Here is a 10,000-nt window from a genome sequence, read left to right as displayed (position 1 = left end):
TGGAAGGGGCAAGAGATGAAGACGTGAAGAAGTCTTTTTGAAATAAATGTCTCAAAAAACCAAAATGGTGGCCTTCCCGAAATCCACTTCCCTGCGGCCCACTTATGGGTCGCGAACCGCCGTTTGGGAACCACGGGTTTTGTGAGTGAGCCAACGGTTGGACGAGGCGGGTGCGGAATCGGGCTCACGTAGAAGATGGAGAAGGGCCCGCTGTGGTTGTTGGTGGGCACGGAGAGGACCGTCTTCAGTTGGGACACCAGGACGTGACAGGCGGCCGCCGTGGTGAAGCCCCCCACGAGGGGGTCCGACAGGTAGCGGACCAGGAAGCCCACCTGGAGCAGCCCCATCACAACCTGGGGGGGGGATTGGGATGAGGGATCCAGAGTTTAATTTCAAAATCAAAGTTGTTTTCGGTAAAGTGTCCAGTTTCACACGGATTTCCAAACTGGGATTAATAAAATCAACATTTTATTCTATTATAAAATGTCATAATCGTATTAATCAAAGATACTTAATAAATAGTATACTAACCATGCACTGATCAATGAAAGGCAATGAAAACGTTTTGGACTTTGTTAGCTCATATTCACACTTGAATTCTGCAACTATTTAACAAAGAATAATCTCACTATCTAAGCTACAGGCATTGACATAAAGATACTTAACAACTACATCAAGCGTCAATCGACTTTGAGTCCTAGAAAAGCACTACATAAATCTCATTTATTATTATTATTACATCACAAGGTTCAACGGGCACCAGCGGCCATATCCCTCCAAGCATATTAATCACACATTCCAGGCCCGATTGACGTCAATTTAAACCGTACGTTTAGGGTGACGCCCCACCTGAATGATTCCCACGAGCACCGTCATGGTGGAGGCCACCACGATCCTACGAGCTTCCATGGCCTCCGTGTCCACCAGCGACCTGACCCCCGCGTCGCTCACGTTCCCCGCAGCGGTTCCGTTGGCAGGAAGCAGGAAGTGGTCTTCTGGGGCGAGCGTGAGCACCATGGAGCCCACCATGAGACAGGTGACCGGGAAGGGCCCTGGAATGGAGCAGGTGAAACACACAGGTCTCATCCCAGGTAAACACAGGTAACACAGGTAAAGTCTAGCATAGGTAACACAGGTGAGTATATGTATGCACAGGTAACATAGGTAAATACAGGAACACATATAAAGTAGAGGAAACACAGGTGAATCCAGGTATGCATACGTAACACAGGTAGATCAAGGTATGCATCAGGTAAATACAGGTAAATACATGTAACAGGTAAACACAGGTAACACAGGTAAAGTCTAGCATAGGTAACACAGGTGAATATATGTATGCACAGGTAACATAGGTAAATACAGGTAAATACATGCAACAGGTAACACAGGTTAATACAGGTAAGAACAGGTAACACAGGTAACATAGGTAAGAACAGGTATCACAGGTAAGGACAGGTAACACAGGTAAATATAGTTAGCACTGGTCAACCTAGGTAACCAAAGGTAACACAGGTTAATACAGGTGAGCACAGGTAACACAAGTAACAAAGGTAAAAACATCTAAAGATACTTTATGCATGTAACACATCAAACTTTTACAGACAAAAGTGGGTAAAAGTCCAGCTTTACAGGAAAAAGTAGGACACAACTACACATCTGAACATGAGCAAACAAAAAAAGACAGGATTTGGCAGTGGTGAAGTGAGTGTTTGGGTCATGTCTGTCTGATGATGTGGATTCAGAGTGATGGAACCGCTTGTTCTCTTACCCACAGAGATGTGTCTGGAGGTGCCCAGCAGGAAGTAGGTGAGGAGGGGGAAGAAGGCCGAGTAGAGTCCATAGACCGGAGACACAGACACCAGCAGCCCATAGGCCAGACCTGGACATAGCATCAGTGAAACATTCACTTGTCTAACTTTAGCCATTTATCAGACGTGCTTCATCAGAGCACCATCAAAACACAAATAGGTTATACATATTCTAGTTCTGAAGTTATAGGTCTGTGAGATGAGTTTATGAGTTTAGGGGTGCCGTGTCATTTTTGATTCTACACATCCAGGACTAGGTTTTTTTTCACAGTGAAGGGCTGACTATGCACAATTTTCGCCATTATAGCTACACCTTTGTAACTCACTGTTTGGCCCATATGGTAAGAGATACAGAAGACATGGTTGAGGTGTATACACCAAACAGTCACTACAAGACACACTACAACCGAGGGACAAAAATGAGCCCCTACAATACCCAGCGGGCAATAGCGTCTGCCGAATCAACAACAGAACTACGTTAGAGTTAGATTAGAGAAATAATTACATCAGAAGACGATTAAACATGGGGGCTCACCTTGTAAACTACACACCAGACCAATGCTGATGCCAGAGATGATGTCACCTGACAGCCACTCCCTGATTGGATATCTCGGCAGCCAATCAAACACAGGGAACACCCCTTTGAATGTCTTCAGAGCCCGATTTCGAGAGCAGCTGCACGGGGAGATGAGGAGAGAGCATTTATTTTTATTTATTTTTATGATATCACCCCTTTAACCGAAGGTGTAGGTAGGAGACACACACATGGAGAACTGTGCTTTTAGTGTACGATAACGCAGGGTGTTCTGGTGGTTGGAGTGTTTTCCTCTAAGGGATCAGAACCCAATGAAGGCTACCTGTAGATGGCATCCTTGAGCAAGGTGTTTAAATCAGTCAATCAGTCGTTTTGGATGAAAATGTCTAAATTACTAAATGGAATTGTGCAAAACTATACACACACAAACATAAACAAACACACATACATACACATGCATAAGCAATCACGCACATACACAGGCGCACGCAGACACACACAAACACACACACAAACAAACACACGCATACACACACGCACACACACACACACACACACACACACACACACACACACACACACACACACACACAAGCATGCATATCCCCTTAAACACACACACACACACACACACACACACACACACACACACACACACACACACACACACACACACACACACACACACACACACACACTCTGACCTTCCACACTTGTCAGAGAGGCGTTGTTTGAGGGTCTTCTCCCTGCGGGTCAGTCTCTCCCCTTCTCTCTCCAGCGCCGGGTGGGAGTAGATGGGCCGGGCGACGCGGTACTGGTTGTCCGGGGCGCAGTACTCCATGCCTGCTGCTGACTGGGGAGAGCGGAGGGGAGGGTCACGTGGAGGCTGTCTGACTCCCAGCCGGGAGGGTCGTGGGTTCGAACCCGAACGTCCGCATTCTAACCTGTAAGCATCCTTGAGTTAATCGTCCCACAATTAACAACCTGTATTTGAGTTCAAAGTTGAGTCGGTTTGGATACAAATTGTCCGCTTTAGTGACTGAAAGAGACACTATTTTACCACCATTTAAAATATAGTAACGTCACAAGTTGTGTCTCGATCAAGATATATGATGGCTGGATCGGGTCTGGGCTGATAGGTGGATCTACCCATCACTCATCGGGCTGGACACTCCCACCAGTGATGTCACTGGGGTAGATATTTTAAATGGAATGGCTTGTTCATCAACAATCTACCTGGAGCCCTTCAACATGACAAAACATCAATGGACCCCAGGATTTAACACACCCAGGCAATCCCTGTATGCGTGCGTGCGTGTGTGCGTGAGTGCGTGCTTGCGTGTCTCGACTCTCGAGGCATTCTTATGCAACTTCATTTCCTCACTTGGTGAACAGGAAGTAGGCAATGCCTAAAGCACGTCAGGAAATTACTCTAGGAAAGATACGCAGCAAATGAACACAAACAATCTCTTGGCTCTACCTTCCACTACCGCGCTAAAAACAGAACCTTTCTGTCCGTTTCGTTCTCACTTAGAGGTGACTCAGGTGTCTCTGAGCAGTGATTTCAGCAAGTCTTTAGAAACTGATGTGTGTAAGGTGGGAATAAACTAAATCAATTCCACACAGACAGAACACAGGACCAAAATGCACCTGATAATTATGGGGTATTATGGACAGTTAAAGAGTCTGGTTGGGTTAAATGTCAGCGTAGCCTACCAGTTTGTCGTTTTACAATATAGTAGAGTTTTAAGCGAAAGAATGAATTCAATTAATTTCTTTGCTATAAATGATAAACAAAAATGAAGAATAATTGAGTATCAATAATAAATATCAATAATGATTGCATTGAAGCATTGGATTTAATTTGTGTTTGACAAACTCTGGGTTTGTTATTGAATAACTGTTTGAGTTCACTGCACTGTGTGAGATTTATTAATAACATTCGTCTTTATATAACAAAATATATGTATAATTTAAATATTCATTCAACTGTCTTCAATATATCGTTCGCAATGTTCCAGAGGAAGGTCTGTTTTGTGTTGGCATAATTAATTATCCTTAACGACCTGGCACGGTCAGTCTCTGGTTATTCTCCGAGATTTGCCCGGTGATGCATTTGGTCGCAGTTCAAAGCAACGCAGATCAAACGCGCGGCTACGTGAACGTTGGCCGCGCTTCGGGACGGCTCCACGCTAATTGGCCAGCACTGACAGACGTAACGCGCTGCACGTCCGAAACAAAACAATCTAAGCTGGCTGTGTCCGATGAGCTACTTTACACCAATGGAGGAAACAATAGCCCCGTCATTGATAGAAAAGATGACAGCCTCTTCTGCTGTGAATGGGACTTTTAGTGATTTGTTGGTTGGTGGTCGTGTTTGTAATTCACTCACACGCACGCACCCACGCCTGCACGCGCACACACACACACACACACACACACACACACACACACGCACACACACACACACACACACACACACACACACACACACACACACACACACACACACACACACACACACACTGAATTAAACTTTTAAATTTGTGCTCATTGTGTCATTCAGCAAAAAGAAAATACATGTGTGATGCATTATTACAATTATTTCGATGTGCACTCCCACACCCAAGCACCCACCCACCCCCACACACACACACACACACACACACACACACACACACACACACACACACACACACACACACACACACACACACACACACACACACACGTTTTGTCAATAATGGCATTATCATGAATTTGTACACAACAATATTGGCTTTGGGCTGGACTGCAGCCATCCCCCATAGTGCTGAGTATGCAGCCGTGATGAAACTTCATCAGCATTGACCTTTTTCAAATTAAACTTCATATCTTCATAGACCCTATCATAAACCCTTGATTCAAATCGGGATGTCATCTTCATTAAGCACAAATAACTCTGACACCCTGAAAGGAAAATAAGTCTGAGAAGTATCATTTCAAAGCTCACTTCCCAGTTTACACACTTGCACACTTTTAAAGTTCTCAAGTTTTCTTTTTCCTGTCTATAACACAAGTGGCCTGATTCCCATTAAAGCACGACCATGCCATGGCTGACCCTGGATCCTAAACCTTACCGGTCACGACGTTCTGAGCCTTACCTCCGCCCACGGGTCGCCGCTGCACCGGTTGCTGGTCTTCAGACGCTCAACTGAGAAACATCCCAAACCACAATGGCATATATATCGTCTCCTCTCTCTCCCTCAGGGTCTCTCTCTCTCCCGGTGTCTCTCTATCTCTCTCTCTATCGGTGTCTCTGTCTCTCTCTCTCTCTCTCACTTTACATTTGACGGGCTGGCAATGTTTCTTATTACCGGGTAGTAGTGAAAAAGTCTCTCTCTCTCTCTCTCTCTCTCTCTCTCTCTCTCTCTCTCTCTCTCTCTCTCTCTCTCTCTCTCTCTCTCTCTCTCTCTCTCTCTCTCTCTCTCTCTCTCTCTCATCTATCACTACCACAGCCCAATCTGAGAGATGCTAGGGTGGGGATAACAGAGGGGGGGGGGGGTTACCCTGTAGAGGAAATAGGAGGTGTGTGTATTTGTGTGTGTGCGTGAGTGGTGCATTTGTTTGTTTGTGTTGGTTCGGCGCATGTGTGTGCATGCTGTAAGTGTGTGTGTGTGTGTGTGTGTGTGTGTGTGTGTGTGTGTGTGTGTGTGTGTGTGTGTGTGTGTGTGTGTGTACATGCCTGTGTGTGTGTGTGTGTGTGTGTGTGTGTGTGTGTGTACATGCCTGTGTGTGTGTGTGTGTGTGTGTGTGTGTTAGTGTACATGCCTGTGTGTGTGTGTGTGTGTGTGTGTGTGTGTGTGTGTGTGTGTGTGTGTGCACGTGCATGAGTCCCTGTTTGCGTGCGTGTGATCATTCTAAACAATGTTTCGGTTTCTCACCCAATGTCCCGGACAGACTGCATGTTCAGAATCCGAACACCGAGTTATACTCTCCCAGCATTCCTCTCCTTCCTGGAAGGCCTTGAACTAGCCGTGACCTCGTGCAGATCGCAAAACGTCCGATAAGTGGAGTTTGAGTCGCATTGTGATATCGTATGAATCTGGGGTTGAGTAACCTATTCAGGTCTAAATAGTGTAATATTTTAGAATACCTCTCTCTTTCTACGTCCATTGTGCATGCATGTCTGTATGTTTGCTACCATTACACACACACACACACACACACACACACACACACACACACACACACACACACACACACACACACACACACACACACATACGCCCACTCACACAGATGAAGAGATACATAGGACTCTTTCCCTCTCCCACTCTCTCTTTCTCCCTCCCCCCTCTCTCTATCTCTCTCCCCCCCTCCCTCTATCTCTCCCTCCTCCCTCCCAACTCTCGCTCTCTCCCCTCTTTCCCCCCACCCTCCCCCTCTCTCACTCTAATTCAATCTCAAAAAGATTTATTGCCATTGGAATCAAATGTGTACATTGCCAAAGTAGGTGAAAGATTAGGAGTTCTCGCTCTCACTCTCACACTTGGATTTCCCAACACTTCCCTCTCTATTCTTACAGCTCTCGACATTAGGGCCCTCGCTCTTCAAGGCTCATCTCTTGCTACCTCCGGACACCCCCTGGTGGCGTAAATGAAATTATTAATTTACAGAAGACGCTCAAATTAAAGAAGATGCGTACCATATCATATTAAATTGTACGGATAATGTTTCCATCGATAGAGAATACTACCTGACGCACTATTAAATTCTGCTCTGTTAAATTAAAAGACATTTGTTTTGTTTTTAATCATTTTGATTCTGACAGGATGATCAGGATGTATTCAGAGCAGTTGAGCCATCACCAGGCAAGATAAGGATAAACAGGCAGATGGGGTGCTATAAAGACGGGGTTATCCGGGGACTACTTCGATTGTGGGCAGTGTTGCCAGATTGGGCCATATTTCCCGCCCAAACTGGCAACCCTGGCTGCAAATCTGACCCAATCTGGTAACACGGATTGCAGGATTTGACCGCTAGGGGGCTCTAGTAGACCATTCACAATACACAGAAGCTTTGATTGAAATCCCTATGGGAAAACTTAGTAATGTTTCAATCTTTCTTTTGTTAACTGTTTTACTAGTTAGATGTATTTTAGAGTCAGGGATTGGGGTGAATGCGGCCTCAATGTGAGTCAAAAGAGGTTGGACATTTAGGTCGGGTCGTCTGTTTACTTGTTGCCTGTTGCAGGCCTACAGATAAAGACCGAGACAGCTGGCGACGCTTTGATAAGACGCACACACACATACATACATAGATACATACCGGCAGTCACATATTTCAGGACAGTGTCCTGTTGCGTGTCTGACGTATTCATTGTGTGAATCAAGAATAGTTCCTAATAATACATTTATAACAGCCTGTATTGATAAAGGCTGTAGCCATATTATTATTTGATTTATTTTGATCATAGAGAGAGAGAGAGAGAGAGAGAGAGAGAGAGAGAGAGACAGAGAGAGAGAGAGAGAGAGAGAGACAGAGACAGAGACAGAGAGAGAGAGACGAGAGAGAGAGAGAGAGATAATTGAATTGAGAGAGAGGCAGAGAGAGATAGTGAGAGAGAGAGGGACATAGACAGCAAGAGAAAGAGAGATACAGACCAGCCTCTCACACCGGCAGTGTGCCTGTTGGCGCGCGTCTGAGTCGCCTGTGTGTGTGTGTGTGTGTGTGTGTGTGTGTGTGTGTGTGTGTGTGTGTGTGTGTGTGTGTGTGTGTGTGTGTGTGTGTGTGTGCGTGTGCGTGTGTGCGCGCTCGTACTCCGGTTGCACAGCGCCGGTGCTCAGAACGACTCGCGCTTCAGTTCGCTTCAGTTTCGCGTCGCGATCACGTTCATCTCCTGCGGTGGTTCCTGAGGCGCGAGCAAAACGGACGTAGGAAGGATGTCGGGGCGACCGGGATATTACCGGCAGGAGCTGAACAAGACGGTGTGGGAGGTCCCCGAGCGCTACCAGAACCTTACCCCAGTGGGCTCGGGCGCCTACGGGTCCGTGTGGTGAGTGGTCCTACAGGGAGGGGCGAGGCTCCCATTGCACCGATGATGGGACGCGATATCACTCCATCACACACACACACACACACACACACACACACACACACACACACACACACACACACACACACACACACACACACACACACACACACACACACACACACACACACCTTTTCTCCTGCGGTTTTGAGCGATTTATTGTTCGAAAAAGAGGCAGTGTTGTGTAGAGCCTTTGTTGTCGTCTCGTCTCGTGCATTTGTGTTGTGTTGGTGTGGTCCAGCTGCATCCGTGTGTGTGTACACATCCAAACCTTGGCGTATTGTTCAATTTGTTTATGGACTTCAGTGATAGTGCGGCGAACTGCGAGATAGCCTATGATGTGGCGTTTCTGTCCCTGCCGTGCCTCGCCCTATCCGTTCCCCTAGTCCTTTGGGAGGGTTCCCCCGAATGCCTATGGTTAGGCTACGCTGTTCGTGCACCACACCGGGCCGAATAGCGCTGAATAACACGGGGACCAACTTATCCCAGACATGCGTACAAGGCAGCAGAACCAGCAGGCTCTTCTCTGGAAAGGGATGGGCAAAAACAACGCACATTCACTTGGACCAACGCAGGAGGCTCTGCCAGTAGTATTAAAGACACATGCACGCCGCACAGCAGGGGTCGGTGGGGGTAGCTCACATGTCAAGAGTAGGGCCTGTAATTAACGACCTAATCAATTATTTATCAACTGCTCCCTAGCCAACGGCCTCTCCCCCCCCCCACACACACACACCTTTCTGTCTGTCTACCTGCCTTCGTGTCACTGTTTGATTGCTGTAATGAATCCCCGTTCGTTTCGAGCTCTCTCTCTCTCTCTCTCTCTCTCTCTCTCTCTCTCTCTCTCTCTCTCTCTCTCTCTCTCTCTCTCTCTCTCTCTCTCTCTCTCTCTCTCTCTCTCTCTCTCTCTCTCTCTCTCTCTCATCCCCCCTCCATCGCCATGGCAACGTGCCGCGGTGATGGGCGGCTCACGCGGTCTGTAGCGATCCGTATGTTTGTAGTAAAGACCTGCTTCATATAGGCCTACAGTGTCCGATTCAAAGGGTTTCTGAGAGATAGGTCTACACAGTCCACAGTCAGAGACGGATTTCTTTGTTGAGACAGGAGACAAACTAGGTATTGTGAGAAAGGGGTATTTGTGATTACCGATTCAAATGTCAGCCCTAGACCCAAGTGGGTTATTTTAAATACAGAACAGACAGCGATATAACCAAAACATGATGACAAACCGGTCTACACCCGCAGTTATGCAAATATTCAAACTGGTGTTTGCGTTGCAGGACCCTGGCTCTTTGTCGATTGTGTTGACTGATTCTTGGAGTCTAAGGTCAAACGGTTTGTTATGATGGATATTTACATATTGAGAGAGTGAGAGAGAGAGAGAGAGAGAGAGAGAGAGAGAGAGAGAGAGAGAGAGAGAAAAAAGAGAGAGAGAGAGAGAGAGAGAGAGAGAGAGAGAGAGAGAGAGAGACAGAGAGAGAGAGAGAGAGACAGAGAGAGAGAGAGAGAGAGAGAGAGAGAGAGAGAGAGACACAGAGAGACAGAGAGAGAGAGAGAGAGGACACAGAGAGACAGAGAGAG

At 46.7% G+C, this 10,000-nt stretch overlaps 1 protein-coding gene across 1 annotated transcript in view; it reads right to left on the bottom strand.

The window, feature by feature from the left end:
* The window catches only part of LOC132454979 (pendrin-like), a 17,243-nt gene extending 11,479 nt beyond the window's left edge, over positions 1-5,764 (bottom strand). The window contains 6 exon segments of the mRNA XM_060048632.1: positions 189-353; positions 850-1,052; positions 1,769-1,879; positions 2,344-2,483; positions 3,048-3,196; positions 5,487-5,764. Coding sequence (XP_059904615.1) covers positions 189-353; positions 850-1,052; positions 1,769-1,879; positions 2,344-2,483; positions 3,048-3,184 — 756 coding nt within the window. The 5' untranslated portion in view covers positions 3,185-3,196; positions 5,487-5,764.
* Between the last annotated feature and the right edge of the window lie 4,236 nt (positions 5,765-10,000).

The sequence above is a fragment of the Gadus macrocephalus genome, chromosome 4, assembly GCF_031168955.1.
Source record: "Gadus macrocephalus chromosome 4, ASM3116895v1".
Classification (NCBI taxonomy): domain Eukaryota; kingdom Metazoa; phylum Chordata; class Actinopteri; order Gadiformes; family Gadidae; genus Gadus; species Gadus macrocephalus.
The sequence above is the reverse complement of the archived record's forward strand: the minus strand, read 5'-3'. Positions and strand labels throughout refer to the sequence as shown.